Genomic DNA, 18704 nt, shown 5'->3' with positions numbered 1-18704 from the left:
TACAGACTGAGAGAGAGACCATGGTTACTGACTGAGAGAGGCCATGGTTACTGACTGAGAGAGACACCATGGTTACAGACTGAGAGAGAGACCATGGTTACAGACTGAGAGAGAGACCATGGTTACTGACTGAGAGAGACCATGGTTACCTCACACTTTCATTCACCTTACAGACTGAGAGAGAGACCATGGTTACTGACTAATAGAGAAACCATGGTTACAGACAGAGAGAGACCATGGTTACAGACTGAGAGAGAGACCATGGTTACAGACTGAGAGAGACCATGGTTACTGACTGAGAGAGACCATGGTTACTGACTGAGAGAGACCATGGTTACATCACATGTTCATTCACCTTACAGACTGAGAGAGAGACCATAGTTACTCACTGAGAGAGACCTTGGTTACCTCACATGTTCATTCACCTTACAGACTGAGAGGGAGAACATGGTTACATCACATGTTCATTCACCTTACAGACTGAGAGAGACATCATGGTTACAGACTGAGAGAGAGACGATTTTTACTGACTGAGAGAGACCATGGTTACTGACTTAGAGAGACCATGGCTACCTCACATGTTCATTCACCGTACAGACTGAGAGATAGACCATGGTTACAGACTGAGATAGAGAGAGTCCATGGTTATGGACTGAGAGAGACACCATGGTTACCTCACATGTTCATTCACCTTACAGACTGAGAGAGAGACCACGGTTACATCACATGTTCATTCACCTTACAGACTGAGAGAGAGACCATGGTTACTGACTGAGAGAGACCATGGTTACAGACTGAGAGAGACCACGGTTACTGATTTAGAGAGACCATGGTTACCTCACATGTTCATTCACCTTACAGGCTGAGAGAGAGAGACCATGGTTACACCACATGTGCATTCACCTTACAGACTGAGAGAGAGACCATGGCTACTGACTGAGAGAGAGACCATGGTTACTGACTGAGAGAGACCATGGTTACTGACTGAGAGAGACCATGGTTACCTCACATACTCATTCACCTTACAGACTGGGAGAGAGACCATGGTTACAGACTGAGAGAGAGAGACCATGGATACTGACTGATAGAGAAACCATGGTTACAGACAGAGAGAGACCATGGTTACCTCACATGTTCATTCAACTTACAGACTGAGAGAGAGACCATGGTTACCTCACATGTTCATTCACCTTACAGACTGAGAGAGACACCATGGTTACAGACTGATAGAGAAACCATGGTTACAGACAGAGAGAGACCATGGTTATAGACTGAGAGAGAGACCATGGTTACAGACTGAGACAGACCATGGTTACTGACTATGAGAGACCATGGTTACCTCACATGTTCATTCACCTTACAGACTGAGAGACAGACCATGGTTACAGACTGAGAGAGACCATGGTTACCTCACATGTTCATTCACCTTACAGACTGAGAGAGAGACCATGATTACCTCACATGTTCATTCACCTGACAGACTGAGCGAGACACCATGGTTACAGACTGAGAGAGAGACCATGGTTACTGACTGAGAGAGACCATGGTTACTGACTGAGAGAGACCATGGTTACTGACTGAGAGAGACCATGGTTACCTCACATATTCATTCACCTTACAGATTGAGAGATAGAACATGCTTACAGACTGAGAGAAAGACCATGGTTACTGACTGAGAGACCATGGTTACTGACTGAGAGAGACCATGGTTACCTCACATATTCATTCACCTTACAGACTGAGAGAGAGACCATGGTTACAGACTGAGAGAGAGAGACCATGGATACTGTTTGATAGAGAAACCATGGTTACAGACAGAGAGAGACCATGGTTACCTCACATGTTCATTCACCTTACAGACTGAGAGAGAGACCATGGTTACCTCACATGTTCATTCACCTTACAGACTGAGAGAGACACCATGGTTACAGACTGATAGAGAAACCATGGTTACAGACAGAGAGAGACCATGGTTGTAGACTGAGAGAGAGACCATGGTTACTGACTGAGAGAGACCATGGTTACTCACTGAGAGAGACCATGGTTACCTCACATGTTCATTCACCTTACAGACTGAGAGACAGACCATGGTTACAGACTGAGAGAGAGACCATGGTTACTGACTGAGAGAGACCATGGTTACTCACTGAGAGAGACCATGGTTACCTCACATGTTCATTCACCTTACAGACTGAGAGAGAGACCATGATTACCTCACATGTTCATTCACCTTACAGACTGAGCGAGACACCATGGTTACAGACTGAGAGAGAGACCATGGTTACTGACTGAGAGAGACCATGGTTACTGACTGAGAGAGAGACCATGGTTACTGACTGAGAGAGAGACCATGGTTACTGACTGAGAGAGACCATGGTTACTGACTGAGAGAGACCATGGTTACTCACTGAGAGAGACCTTGGTTACCTCACATGTTCATTCACCTTACAGACTGAGAGAGACATCATGGTTACTGACTGAGAGAGACCGTGGTTACTGATTGAGAGAGAAACCATGGTTACATACTTAGAGAGAGACAATGGTTACAGACTGAGAGAGAGACCATGGTTACAGACTGAGACAGACCATGGTTACTGACTATGAGAGACCATGGTTACCTCACATGTTCATTCACCTTACAGACTGAGAGACAGACCATGGTTACAGACTGAGAGAGAGACCATGGTTACTGACTGAGAGAGGCCATGGTTACTGACTGAGAGAGACACCATGGTTACAGACTGAGAGAGAGACCATGGTTACAGACTGAGAGAGAGACCATGGTTACTGACTGAGAGAGACCATGGTTACCTCACACTTTCATTCACCTTACAGACTGAGAGAGAGACCATGGTTACTGACTAATAGAGAAACCATGGTTACAGACAGAGAGAGACCATGGTTACAGACTGAGAGAGAGACCATGGTTACAGACTGAGAGAGACCATGGTTACTGACTGAGAGAGACCATAGTTACTCACTGAGAGAGACCTTGGTTACCTCACATGTTCATTCACCTTACAGACTGAGAGAGAGACCATGGTTACATCACATGTTCATTCACCTTACAGACTGAGAGAGAGACCATAGTTACTCACTGAGAGAGACCTTGGTTACCTCACATGTTCATTCACCTTACAGACTGAGAGGGAGAACATGGTTACATCACATGTTCATTCACCTTACAGACTGAGAGAGACATCATGGTTACAGACTGAGAGAGAGACGATTTTTACTGACTGAGAGAGACCATGGTTACTGACTTAGAGAGACCATGGCTACCTCACATGTTCATTCACCGTACAGACTGAGAGATAGACCATGGTTACAGACTGAGATAGAGAGAGTCCATGGTTATGGACTGAGAGAGACACCATGGTTACCTCACATGTTCATTCACCTTACAGACTGAGAGAGAGACCATGGTTACATCACATGTTCATTCACCTTACAGACTGAGAGAGAGACCATGGTTACTGACTGAGAGAGACCATGGTTACAGACTGAGAGAGACCACGGTTACTGATTTAGAGAGACCATGGTTACCTCACATGTTCATTCACCTTACAGGCTGAGAGAGAGAGACCATGGTTACACCACATGTGCATTCACCTTACAGACTGAGAGAGAGACCATGGCTACTGACTGAGAGAGAGACCATGGTTACTGACTGAGAGAGACCATGGTTACTGACTGAGAGAGACCATGGTTACCTCACATACTCATTCACCTTACAGACTGGGAGAGAGACCATGGTTACAGACTGAGAGAGAGAGACCATGGATACTGACTGATAGAGAAACCATGGTTACAGACAGAGAGAGACCATGGTTACCTCACATGTTCATTCAACTTACAGACTGAGAGAGAGACCATGGTTACCTCACATGTTCATTCACCTTACAGACTGAGAGAGACACCATGGTTACAGACTGATAGAGAAACCATGGTTACAGACAGAGAGAGACCATGGTTATAGACTGAGAGAGAGACCATGGTTACAGACTGAGACAGACCATGGTTACTGACTATGAGAGACCATGGTTACCTCACATGTTCATTCACCTTACAGACTGAGAGACAGACCATGGTTACAGACTGAGAGAGACCATGGTTACCTCACATGTTCATTCACCTTACAGACTGAGAGAGAGACCATGATTACCTCACATGTTCATTCACCTGACAGACTGAGCGAGACACCATGGTTACAGACTGAGAGAGAGACCATGGTTACTGACTGAGAGAGACCATGGTTACTGACTGAGAGAGACCATGGTTACTGACTGAGAGAGACCATGGTTACCTCACATATTCATTCACCTTACAGATTGAGAGATAGAACATGCTTACAGACTGAGAGAAAGACCATGGTTACTGACTGAGAGACCATGGTTACTGACTGAGAGAGACCATGGTTACCTCACATATTCATTCACCTTACAGACTGAGAGAGAGACCATGGTTACAGACTGAGAGAGAGAGACCATGGATACTGTTTGATAGAGAAACCATGGTTACAGACAGAGAGAGACCATGGTTACCTCACATGTTCATTCACCTTACAGACTGAGAGAGAGACCATGGTTACCTCACATGTTCATTCACCTTACAGACTGAGAGAGACACCATGGTTACAGACTGATAGAGAAACCATGGTTACAGACAGAGAGAGACCATGGTTATAGACTGAGAGAGAGACCATGGTTACAGACTGAGACAGACCATGGTTACTGACTATGAGAGACCATGGTTACCTCACATGTTCATTCACCTTACAGACTGAGAGACAGACCATGGTTACAGACTGAGAGAGAGACCATGGTTACTGACTGAGAGAGACCATGGTTACTCACTGAGAGAGACCATGGTTACCTCACATGTTCATTCACCTTACAGACTGAGAGAGAGGCCATGGTTACTGACTGAGAAAGGCCATGGTTACCTCACATGTTCATTCACCTTACAGACTGAGAGAGAGACCATGGTTACTGACTGAGAGAGAGACCATGGTTACTGACTGAGAGAGACCATGGTTACTCACTGAGAGAGACCATGGTTACCTCACATGTTCATTCACCTTACAGACTGAGAGAGAGACCATGGTTACCTCACATGTTCATTCACCTTACAGACTGAGAGAGACCATGGTTACAGACTGAGAGAGAGACCATGGTTACTGACTGAGAGAGACCATGGTTACTGACTGAGAGAGACCATGGTTACTGACTGAGAGAGACCATGGTTACCCATGGTTACCTCACATGTTCATTCACCTTACAGACTGAGAGAGAGACCATGGTTACAGACTGAGAGAGAGACCATGGTTACTGACTGAGAGAGACCATGGTTACTCACTGAGAGAGACCATGGTTACCTCACATGTTCATTCACCTTACAGACTGAGAGAGAGACCATGGTTACCTCACATGTTCATTCACCTTACAGACTGAGAGAGACCCATGGTTATAGACTGAGAGGAGACCATGGTTACAGACTGAGACAGACCATGGTTACTGACTATGAGAGACCATGGTTACCTCACATGTTCATTCACCTTACAAACTGAGAGAGAGACCATGGTTACAGACTGAGAGAGAGACCATGGTTACTGACTGAGAGAGACCATGTTTACTCACTGAGAGAGACCATGGTTACCTCACATGTTCATTCACCTTACAGACTGAGAGAGAGACCATGGTTACCTCACATGTTCATTCACCTTACAGACTGAGAGAGAGACCATGGTTACTGATTAAGAGAGACCATGGTTACCTCACACGTTTATTCACCTTACAGTCTCAGAGAGAGACCATGGTTACTGACTGAGAGAGACACCATGGTTACAGACTGAGAGAGACCATGGTTACACCACATGTGCATTCACCTTACAGACTGAGAGAGAGACCATGGCTACTGACTGAGAGAGAGACCATGGTTACTGACTGAGAGAGACCATGTTTACTGACTGAGAGAGACCATGGTTACCTCACATATTCATTCACCTTACAGATTGAGAGAGAGACCATGCTTACAGACTGAGAGAGAGACCATGGATACTGACTGAGAGACCATGGTTACTGACTGAGAGAGACCATGGTTACTGACTGAGAGAGACCATGGTTATCTCACATATTCATTCACCTTACAGACTGAGAGAGAGACCATGGTTATAGACTGAGAGGGAGACCATGGTTACAGACTGAGACAGACCATGGTTACTGACTATGAGAGACCATGGTTACCTCACATGTTCATTCACCTTACAAACTGAGAGAGAGACCATGGTTACAGACTGAGAGAGAGACCATGGTTACTGACTGAGAGAGACCATGGTTACTCACTGAGAGAGACCATGGTTACCTCACATGTTCATTCACCTTACAGACTGAGAGAGAGACCATGGTTACCTCACATGTTCATTCACCTTACAGACTGAGAGAGAGACCATGGTTACTGATTAAGAGAGACCATGGTTACCTCACACGTTTATTCACCTTACAGTCTCAGAGAGAGACCATGGTTACTGACTGAGAGAGACCACAGTTACAGACAGAGAGACCATGGTTACAGACTGAGAGAGACACCATGGTTACAGACTTAGAGAGACCATGGTTACACCACATGTGCATTCACCTTACAGACTGAGAGAGAGACCATGGCTACTGACTGAGAGAGAGACCATGGTTACTGACTGAGAGAGACCATGGTTACTGACTGAGAGAGACCATGGTTACCTCACATATTCATTCACCTTACAGATTGAGAGAGAGACCATGCTTACAGACTGAGAGAGAGACAATGGTTACTGACTGAGAGACCATGGTTACTGACTGAGAGAGACCATGGTTACTGACTGAGAGAGACCATGGTTATCTCACATATTCATTCACCTTACAGACTGAGAGAGACCATGGTTACAGACTGAGAGAGAGAGACCATGGATACTGACTGATAGAGAAACCATGGTTACAGACAGAGAGAGACCATGGTTACTGACTGAGAGAGACCATGGTTACTGACTGAGAGAGACCATAGTTACTCACTGAGAGAGACCTTGGTTACCTCACATGTTCATTCCCCTTACAGACTGAGAGGGAGACCATGGTTACATCACATGTTCATTCACCTTACAGACTGAGAGAGACATCATGGTTACAGACTGAGAGAGAGACCATTTTTACTGACTGAGAGAGACCATGGTTACTGACTTAGAGAGACCATGGCTACCTCACATGTTCATTCACCGTACAGACTGAGAGATATACCATGGTTACAGACTGAGATAGAGAGAGTCCATGGTTATGGACTGAGAGAGACACCATGGTTACTCACTGAGAGAGACCATGGTTACCTCACATGTTCATTCACCTTACAGACTGAGAGAGAGACCATGGTTACAGACTGAGAGAGAGACCATGGTTACTGACTGAGAGAGACCATGGTTACTGACTGAGAGAGACCATGGTTACTGACTGAGAGAGACCATGGTTACTCACTGAGAGAGACCATGGTTACCTCACATGTTCATTCACCTTACAGACTGAGAGAGAGACCATGATTACCTCACATGTTCATTCACCTTACAGACTGAGAGAGACACCATGGTTACAGACTGAGAGAGAGACCATAGTTACTGACTGAGAGAGACCATGGTTACTGACTGAGAGAGACCATGGTTACTGACTGAGAAAGGCCATGGTTACCTCACATGTTCATTCACCTTACAGACTGAGAGAGACCATGGTTACTGACTGAGAGAGAGACCATGGTTACTGACTGAGAGAGACCATGGTTACTCACTGAGAGAGACCATGGTTACCTCACATGTTCATTCACCTTACAGACTGAGAGAGAGGCCATGGTTACTGACTGAGAAAGGCCATGGTTACCTCACATGTTCATTCACCTTACAGACTGAGAGAGAGACCATGGTTACTGACTGAGAGAGACCATGGTTACTCACTGAGAGAGACCATGGTTACCTCACATGTTCATTCACCTTACAGACTGAGAGAGAGACCATGGTTACCTCACATGTTCATTCACCTTACAGACTGAGAGAGAGACCATGGTTACAGACTGAGAGAGACCATGGTTACTGACTGAGAGAGACCATGGTTACTGACTGAGAGAGACCATGGTTACTCACTGAGAGAGACCATGGTTACCTCACATGTTCATTCACCTTACAGACTGAGAGAGAGACCATGGTTACAGACTGAGAGAGAGACCATGGTTACTGACTGAGAGAGACCATGGTTACTCACTGAGAGAGACCATGGTTACCTCACATGTTCATTCACCTTACAGACTGAGAGAGAGACCATGGTTACCTCACATGTTCATTCACCTTACAGACTGAGAGAGAGACCATGGTTATAGACTGAGAGGGAGACCATGGTTACAGACTGAGACAGACCATGGTTACTGACTATGAGAGACCATGGTTACCTCACATGTTCATTCACCTTACAGACTGAGAGAGAGACCATGGTTACAGACTGAGAGAGAGACCATGGTTACTGACTGAGAGAGACCATGGTTACTCACTGAGAGAGACCATGGTTACCTCACATGTTCATTCACCTTACAGACTGAGAGAGAGACCATGGTTACCTCACATGTTCATTCACCTTACAGACTGAGAGAGAGACCATGGTTACTGATTAAGAGAGACCATGGTTACCTCACACGTTTATTCACCTTACAGTCTCAGAGAGAGACCATGGTTACTGACTGAGAGAGACCATGGTTACTGACTGAGAGAGACCACAGTTACAGACAGAGAGACCATGGTTACAGACTGAGAGAGACACCATGGTTACAGACTGAGAGAGACCATGGTTACACCACATGTGCATTCACCTTACAGACTGAGAGAGAGACCATGGCTACTGACTGAGAGAGAGACCATGGTTACTGACTGAGAGAGACCATGGTTACTGACTGAGAGAGACCATGGTTACCTCACATATTCATTCACCTTACAGATTGAGAGAGAGACCATGCTTACAGACTGAGAGAGAGACCATGGTTACTGACTGAGAGACCATGGTTACTGACTGAGAGAGACCATGGTTACTGACTGAGAGAGACCATGGTTATCTCACATATTCATTCACCTTACAGACTGAGAGAGAGACCATGGTTACAGACTGAGAGAGAGAGACCATGGATACTGACTGATAGAGAAACCATGGTTACAGACAGAGAGAGACCATGGTTACTGACTGAGAGAGACCATGGTTACTGACTGAGAGAGACCATAGTTACTCACTGAGAGAGACCTTGGTTACCTCACATGTTCATTCCCCTTACAGACTGAGAGGGAGACCATGGTTACATCACATGTTCATTCACCTTACAGACTGAGAGAGACATCATGGTTACAGACTGAGAGAGAGACCATTTTTACTGACTGAGAGAGACCATGGTTACTGACTTAGAGAGACCATGGCTACCTCACATGTTCATTCACCGTACAGACTGAGAGATAGACCATGGTTACAGACTGAGATAGAGAGAGTCCATGGTTATGGACTGAGAGAGACACCATGGTTACTCACTGAGAGAGACCATGGTTACCTCACATGTTCATTCACCTTACAGACTGAGAGAGAGACCATGGTTACATCACATGTTCATTCACCTTACAGACTGAGAGAGAGACCATGGTTACTGACTGAGAGAGACCATGGTTACAGACTGAGAGAGACCACGGTTACTGATTTAGAGAGACCATGGTTACCTCACATGTTCATTCACCTTACAGACTGACAGAGAGACCATGGTTACTGACTGAGAGAGACCATGGTTACTGACTGAGAGAGACCATGGTTACCTCACATGTTCATTCACCTTACAGACTGAGAGAGAGACCATGGTTACACCACATGTGCATTCACCTTACAGACTGAGAGAGAGACCATGGCTACTGACTGAGAGAGAGACCATGGTTACTGACTGAGAGAGACCATGGTTACTGACTGAGAGAGACCATGGTTACCTCACATATTCATTCACCTTACAGATTGAGAGAGAGACCATGGTTACAGACTGAGAGAGACCATGGTTACCTCACACTTTCATTCACCTTACAGACTGAGAGAGAGACCATGGTTACAGACTGAGAGAGAGACCATGGTTACTGACTGAGATACCATGGTTACTGACTGAGAGAGACCATGGTTACCTCACAGTTTCATTCACCTTACAGACTGAGAGAGAGACCATGGTTACAGACTGAGAGAGAGACCATGGTTACTGACTGATAGAGAAATAATGGTTACAGACAGAGAGAGACCATGGTTATAGACTGAGAGAGAGACCATGGTTACAGACTGAGACAGACCATGGTTACTGACTATGAGAGACCATGCTTACCTCACATGTTCATTCATCTTACAGACTGAGAGAGAGACCATGGTTACAGACTGAGAGAGAGACCATGGTTACTGACTGAGAGAGACCATGGTTACTGACTGAGAGAGACCATGGTTACTGACTGAGAGAGACCATGGTTACTCACTGAGAGAGACCATGGTTACCTTACATGTTCATTCACCTTACAGACTGAGAGAGAGACCATGGTTACAGACTGAGAGAGAGACCATGGTTACTGACTGAGAGAGACCATGGTTACTGACTGAGAGAGACCATGGTTACTCACTGAGAGAGACCATGGTTACCTCACATGTTCATTCACCTTACAGACTGAGAGAGAGACCATGATTACCTCACATGTTCATTCACCTTACAGACTGAGAGAGACACCATGGTTACAGACTGAGAGAGAGACCATAGTTACTGACTGAGAGAGACCATGGTTACTGACTGAGAGAGACCATGGTTACTGACTGAGAAAGGCCATGGTTACCTCACATGTTCATTCACCTTACAGACTGAGAGAGAGACCATGGTTACTGACTGAGAGAGAGACCATGGTTACTGACTGAGAGAGACCATGGTTACTCACTGAGAGAGACCATGGTTACCTCACATGTTCATTCACCTTACAGACTGAGAGAGAGACCATGGTTACAGACTGAGAGAGAGACCATGGTTACTGACTGAGAGAGACCATGGTTACTGACTGAGAGAGACCATGGTTACTGACTGAGAGAGACCATGGTTACTCACTGAGAGAGACCATGGTTACCTCACATGCTCATTCACCTTACAGACTGAGAGAGACACCATGGTTACAGACTGATAGAGAAACCATGGTTACAGACAGAGAGAGACCATGGTTATAGACTGAGAGAGAGACCATGGTTACAGACTGAGACAGACCATGGTTACTGACTATGAGAGACCATGGTTACCTCACATGTTCATTCACCTTACAGACTGAGAGAGAGACCATGGTTACAGACTGAGAGAGAGACCATGGTTACTGACTGAGAGAGACCATGGTTACTGACTGAGAGAGACCATGGTTACTGACTGAGAGAGACCATGGTTACTCACTGAGAGAGACCATGGTTACCTCACATGTTCATTCACCTTACAGACTGAGAGAGAGACCATGATTACCTCACATGTTCATTCACCTTACAGACTGAGAGAGACACCATGGTTACAGACTGAGAGAGAGACCATAGTTACTGACTGAGAGAGACCATGGTTACTGACTGAGAGAGACCATGGTTACTGACTGAGAAAGGCCATGGTTACCTCACATGTTCATTCACCTTACAGACTGAGAGAGAGACCATGGTTACTGACTGAGAGAGAGACCATGGTTACTGACTGAGAGAGACCATGGTTACTCACTGAGAGAGACCATGGTTACCTCACATGTTCATTCACCTTACAGACTGAGAGAGAGACCATGGTTACCTCACATGTTCATTCACCTTACAGACTGAGAGAGAGACCATGGTTACAGACTGAGAGAGAGACCATGGTTACTGACTGAGAGAGACCATGGTTACTGACTGAGAGAGACCATGGTTACTGACTGAGAGAGACCATGGTTACTCACTGAGAGAGACCATGGTTACCTCACATGTTCATTCACCTTACAGACTGAGAGACACCATGGTTACAGACTGATAGAGAAACCATGGTTACAGACAGAGAGAGACCGTGGTTATAGACTGAGAGAGAGACCATGGTTACAGACTGAGACAGACCATGGTTACTGACTATGAGAGACCATGGTTACCTCACATGTTCATTCACCTTACAGACTGAGAGAGAGACCATGGTTACAGACTGAGAGAGACCATGGTTACTGACTCAGAGAGACCATGGTTACTGACTGAGAGAGACCATGGTTACTCACTGAGAGAGACCATGGTTACCTCACATGTTCATTCACCTTACAGACTGAGAGAGAGACCATGATTACAGACTGAGAGAGAGACCATAGTTACTGACTGAGAGAGACCATGGTTACTGACTGAGAGAGACCATGGTTACTGACTGAGAAAGGCCATGGTTACCTCACATGTTCATTCACCTTACAGACTGAGAGAGAGACCATGGTTACTGACTGAGAGAGAGACCATGGTTACTGACTGAGAGAGACCATGGTTACTCACTGAGAGAGACCATGGTTACCTCACATGTTCATTCACCTTACAGACTGAGAGAGAGACCATGGTTACAGACTGAGAGAGAGACCATGGTTACTGACTGAGAGAGACCATGGTTACTGACTGAGAGAGACCATGGTTACTGACTGAGAGAGACCATGGTTACTCACTGAGAGAGACCATGGTTACCTCACATGCTCATTCACCTTACAGACTGAGAGAGACACCATGGTTACAGACTGATAGAGAAACCATGGTTACAGACAGAGAGAGACCATGGTTATAGACTGAGAGAGACCATGGTTACAGACTGAGACAGACCATGGTTACTGACTATGAGAGACCATGGTTACCTCACATGTTCATTCACCTTACAGACTGAGAGAGAGACCATGGTTACAGACTGAGAGAGAGACCATGGTTACTGACTGAGAGAGACCATGGTTACTGACTGAGAGAGACCATGGTTACTGACTGAGAGAGACCATGGTTACTCACTGAGAGAGACCATGGTTACCTCACATGTTCATTCACCTTACAGACTGAGAGAGAGACCATGATTACCTCACATGTTCATTCACCTTACAGACTGAGAGAGACACCATGGTTACAGACTGAGAGAGAGACCATAGTTACTGACTGAGAGAGACCATGGTTACTGACTGAGAGAGACCATGGTTACTGACTGAGAAAGGCCATGGTTACCTCACATGTTCATTCACCTTACAGACTGAGAGAGAGACCATGGTTACTGACTGAGAGAGAGACCATGGTTACTGACTGAGAGAGACCATGGTTACTCACTGAGAGAGACCATGGTTACCTCACATGTTCATTCACCTTACAGACTGAGAGAGAGACCATGGTTACCTCACATGTTCATTCACCTTACAGACTGAGAGAGACCATGGTTACAGACTGAGAGAGAGACCATGGTTACTGACTGAGAGAGACCATGGTTACTGACTGAGAGAGACCATGGTTACTGACTGAGAGAGACCATGGTTACTCACTGAGAGAGACCATGGTTACCTCACATGTTCATTCACCTTACAGACTGAGAGACACCATGGTTACAGACTGATAGAGAAACCATGGTTACAGACAGAGAGAGACCGTGGTTATAGACTGAGAGAGAGACCATGGTTACAGACTGAGACAGACCATGGTTACTGACTATGAGAGACCATGGTTACCTCACATGTTCATTCACCTTACAGACTGAGAGAGAGACCATGGTTACAGACTGAGAGAGACCATGGTTACTGACTCAGAGAGACCATGGTTACTGACTGAGAGAGACCATGGTTACTCACTGAGAGAGACCATGGTTACCTCACATGTTCATTCACCTTACAGACTGAGAGAGAGACCATGATTACAGACTGAGAGAGAGACCATAGTTACTGACTGAGAGAGAGACCATGGTTACTGACTGAAAGAGACCATGGTTACTCACTGAGAGAGACCTTGGTTACCTCACATGTTCATTCACCTTACAGACTGAGAGAGACATCATGGTTACAGACTGAGAGAGAGACCATGGTTACTGACTGAGAGAGACCATGGATACCTCACATGTTCATTCACCGTACAGACTGAGATAGATAGAGTCCATGGTTACTGACTGAGAGAGACACCATGGTTACAGACCGAGAGAGAGACCATGGTTACTGACTGAGAGAGAGACCATGGTTACTGAATGAGAGAGAACATGGTTACTGACAGAGAGAGACCATGGTTATTGACTGAGAGCAACACCATGGTTACTGACTGAGAGCAACACCATGGTTACTGACTTAGAGAGAGACCATGGTTACTGACTGAGAGAGACACCATGGTTAGAGACTGAGAGAGACACCATGGTTACTGACTGAGAGAGAGACCATGGTTACTGACTGAGAGAGACCATGGTTACTGATTGAGAGAGAAACCATGGTTACAGACTTAGAGAGAGACCATGGTTACAGACTGAGAGAGAGACCATGGTTACAGACTGAGAGAGACCATGGTTACTGACTAAGAGAGACCATGGTTACCTCACATGTTCATTCACCTTACAGACTGAGAGAGAGACCATGGTTACAGACTGAGAGAGACCATGGTTACTGACTCAGAGAGACCATGGTTACTGACTGAGAGAGACCATGGTTACTCACTGAGAGAGACCATGGTTACCTCACATGTTCATTCACCTTACAGACTGAGAGAGAGACCATGATTACAGACTGAGAGAGAGACCATAGTTACTGACTGAGAGAGAGACCATGGTTACTGTCTGAAAGAGACCATGGTTACTCACTGAGAGAGACCTTGGTTACCTCACATGTTCATTCACCTTACAGACTGAGAGAGACATCATGGTTACAGACTGAGAGAGAGACCATGGTTACTGACTGAGAGAGACCATGGTTACTGACTGAGAGAGACCATGGTTACTCACTGAGAGAGACCATGGTTACCTCACATGTTCATTCACCTTACAGACTGAGAGAGAGACCATGATTACAGACTGAGAGAGAGACCATAGTTACTGACTGAGAGAGAGACCATGGTTACTGACTGAAAGAGACCATGGTTACTCACTGAAGAGACCTTGGTTACCTCACATGTTCATTCACCTTACAGACTGAGAGAGACATCATGGTTACAGACTGAGAGAGAGACCATGGTTACTGACTGAGAGAGACCATGGTTACTGACTGAGAGAGACCATGGTTACCTCACATGTTCATTCACCGTACAGACTGAGATAGATAGAGTCCATGGTTACTGACTGAGAGACACCATGGTTACAGACCGAGAGAGAGACCATGGTTACTGACTGAGAGAGACCATGGTTACTGAATGAGAGAGAACATGGTTACTGACAGAGAGAGACCATGGTTATTGACTGAGAGCAACACCATGGTTACTGACTGAGAGCAACACCATGGTTACTGACTTAGAGAGAGACCATGGTTACTGACTGAGAGAGACACCATGGTTAGAGACTGAGAGAGACACCATGGTTACTGACTGAGAGAGAGACCATGGTTACTGACTGAGAGAGACCATGGTTACTGATTGAGAGAGAAACCATGGTTACAGACTTAGAGAGAGACCATGGTTACAGACTGAGAGAGAGACCATGGTTACAGACTGAGAGAGACCATGGTTACTGACTAAGAGAGACCATGGTTACCTCACATGTTCATTCACCTTACAGACTGAGAGAGAGACCATGGTTACAGACTGAGAGAGACCATGGTTACTGACTCAGAGAGACCATGGTTACTGACTGAGAGAGACCATGGTTACTCACTGAGAGAGACCATGGTTACCTCACATGTTCATTCACCTTACAGACTGAGAGAGAGACCATGATTACAGACTGAGAGAGAGACCATAGTTACTGACTGAGAGAGAGACCATGGTTACTGACTGAAAGAGACCATGGTTACTCACTGAGAGAGACCTTGGTTACCTCACATGTTCATTCACCTTACAGACTGAGAGAGACATCATGGTTACAGACTGAGAGAGAGACCATGGTTACTGACTGAGAGAGACCATGGTTACTGACTGAGAGAGACCATGGTTACTCACTGAGAGAGACCATGGTTACCTCACATGTTCATTCACCTTACAGACTGAGAGAGAGACCATGATTACAGACTGAGAGAGAGACCATAGTTACTGACTGAGAGAGACCATGGTTACTGACTGAAAGAGACCATGGTTACTCACTGAGAGAGACCTTGGTTACCTCACATGTTCATTCACCTTACAGACTGAGAGAGACATCATGGTTACAGACTGAGAGAGAGACCATGGTTACTGACTGAGAGAGACCATGGTTACTGACTGAGAGAGACCATGGTTACCTCACATGTTCATTCACCGTACAGACTGAGATAGATAGAGTCCATGGTTACTGACTGAGAGAGACACCATGGTTACAGACCGAGAGAGAGACCATGGTTACTGACTGAGAGAGAGACCATGGTTACTGAATGAGAGAGAACATGGTTACTGACAGAGAGAGACCATGGTTATTGACTGAGAGCAACACCATGGTTACTGACTGAGAGCAACACCATGGTTACTGACTTAGAGAGAGACCATGGTTACTGACTGAGAGAGACACCATGGTTAGAGACTGAGAGAGACACCATGGTTACTGACTGAGAGAGAGACCATGGTTACTGACTGAGAGAGACCATGGTTACTGATTGAGAGAGAAACCATGGTTACAGACTTAGAGAGAGACCATGGTTACAGACTGAGAGAGAGACCATGGTTACAGACTGAGAGAGACCATGGTTACTGACTAAGAGAGACCATGGTTACCTCACATGTTCATTCACCTTACAGACTGAGAGAGAGACCATGGTTACTGATTAAGAGAGACCATGGTTACCTCACATGTTTATTCACCTTACAGTCTGAGAGAGAGACCATGGTTACTGACTGAGAGAGACCATGGTTACTGACTGAGAGAGATCACAGTTACAGACTGAGAGAGACCATGGTTACAGACTGAGAGAGACCATGGTTAGAGACAGAGAGAGGCCATGGTTACTGACTGAGAGAGACACCATGGTTACAGACTGAGAGAGAGACCATGGTTACAGACTGAGAGAGAGACCATGGTTACTGACTGAGAGAGACCATGGTTACTGACTGAGAGATACACCATGCTTACAGACTGAGAGAGAGACCATGGTTACTGATTGAGAGAAAGACCATGGTTACAAACGGAGAGAGAGACCATGCTATTGGAGTGCATTCTTCTTGACCAGTACAAAATGTTGTGAGAATGTACTATGTATGTGATTGTCTGTGTGTAGTGGTGCATTTGTTTGTATAACTCATTGTGTGTGTGTTTGTGTGTGTGTGCGCCTGTGGGTATGTTTGCGCGTGTGTGCATGTGTGTGTGCTGGCGTACCTTTGCATTGCAGCCCTTGTCTGAGCAGGCCCCACAGTAGCGATCCACAGTGGTCACAGAAGGTTAGGACTTTGAAGTTGTGAATACCAAATTTATGAGGCATATTAACACTGAACCGCTGGGATCCAACCTGCAGGGGGAGACAAAGAGCATTAACGATCACACAGTCACACCCTTAGATTGATTCACCTCATTATAACTCATATCTGGAATGATGCCTACCTCCTCTGGTGTGGTGTCCTCTTTGTCTTTCTTCATCCCAGCACATTTTGTGATGATGAGCTCGTGGCAGCGCTTATGGACTACACATGTGCACACTAGGAGACAACAGACAACTAAGTCAATCACTTTATTTTCAACACGTTAGTTGAGTTATCTGTTAAGGCCCTATTACTTATAGAGCGATGGGAATACACATTGGTGTGCAGATAGCTGTAACACAGACATAGATATGATGGTTACCTTGACACTGGTAACCCTGTTTCCCAATCACACCCCTGTTGAGAGAGAGAAATAGTCACTCAATAAAACATACAGTCAGATCCATTAAATTACGTTTGTGGAATTGTAAATTATTACTTGGAATGAAGTGAATATATTTGGGCCGTCAAAGCTTTGTCACGTTCAACATCTATGTTTCTATGTTTTGATTAGAAGTCACAATCTGGAATTTAAACAGCCTAACCCTGCTTTGCTGTAATGAATGGAAATTGAACCATTGAACAACAGAAAGTTTAAGAGGTTCCTGAGCCATAGCAGTGAGTTGGGCCACCTCTATAGGTGCTGTCAATGTGGCTATGGGGGGGGGGAGGCTAAAATAGCCACAGCTGTGTGTTAACACTCCTTATCACCCCTGTCAGAGAAACAGGTCACATCATAATCACTCTGTTACACTTACAAGGAGTACAGGCAGCGTCTGACAACGCTACAGTATACTGCAGTCAGTTAGGGACTATCTGACAATGCTACAGTATACTGCAGTCAGTTAGGGACTATCTGACAATGCTACAGTATACTGCAGTCAGTTAGGGACTATCTGACGATGCTACAGTATACTGCAGTCAGTTAGGGACTATCTAGGGACTAACAATGCTACAGTATACTGCAGTCAGTTAGGGACTATATGACAATGCTACAGTATACTGCAGTCAGGCAGTCAGTTAGGGACTATCTGACAATGCTGCAGTATACTGCAGTCAGTTAGGGACTATCTGACTATCTGACAATGC

At 45.5% G+C, this 18704-nt stretch overlaps 1 protein-coding gene across 1 annotated transcript in view; it reads right to left on the bottom strand.

The window, feature by feature from the left end:
• Positions 1–18012, bottom strand: part of LOC115122545 (protein kinase C epsilon type-like) — a 72282-nt gene extending 54270 nt beyond the window's left edge. Inside the window, exons 1-3 of the mRNA XM_065015512.1 lie at positions 17938–18012; positions 17698–17792; positions 17476–17605 (exon numbers count right to left, since the gene is read on the bottom strand). Coding sequence (XP_064871584.1) covers positions 17476–17605; positions 17698–17733 — 166 coding nt within the window. The 5' untranslated portion in view covers positions 17734–17792; positions 17938–18012. The remainder of the gene's footprint in view (positions 1–17475; positions 17606–17697; positions 17793–17937) is intronic.
• Between the last annotated feature and the right edge of the window lie 692 nt (positions 18013–18704).

The sequence above is a fragment of the Oncorhynchus nerka genome, unplaced genomic scaffold (genome assembly GCF_034236695.1).
Source record: "Oncorhynchus nerka isolate Pitt River unplaced genomic scaffold, Oner_Uvic_2.0 unplaced_scaffold_1402, whole genome shotgun sequence".
NCBI lineage: Eukaryota > Metazoa > Chordata > Actinopteri > Salmoniformes > Salmonidae > Oncorhynchus > Oncorhynchus nerka.
Note: the sequence above shows the minus strand (reverse complement) of the source record. Positions and strands in the feature narration are given on the sequence as shown.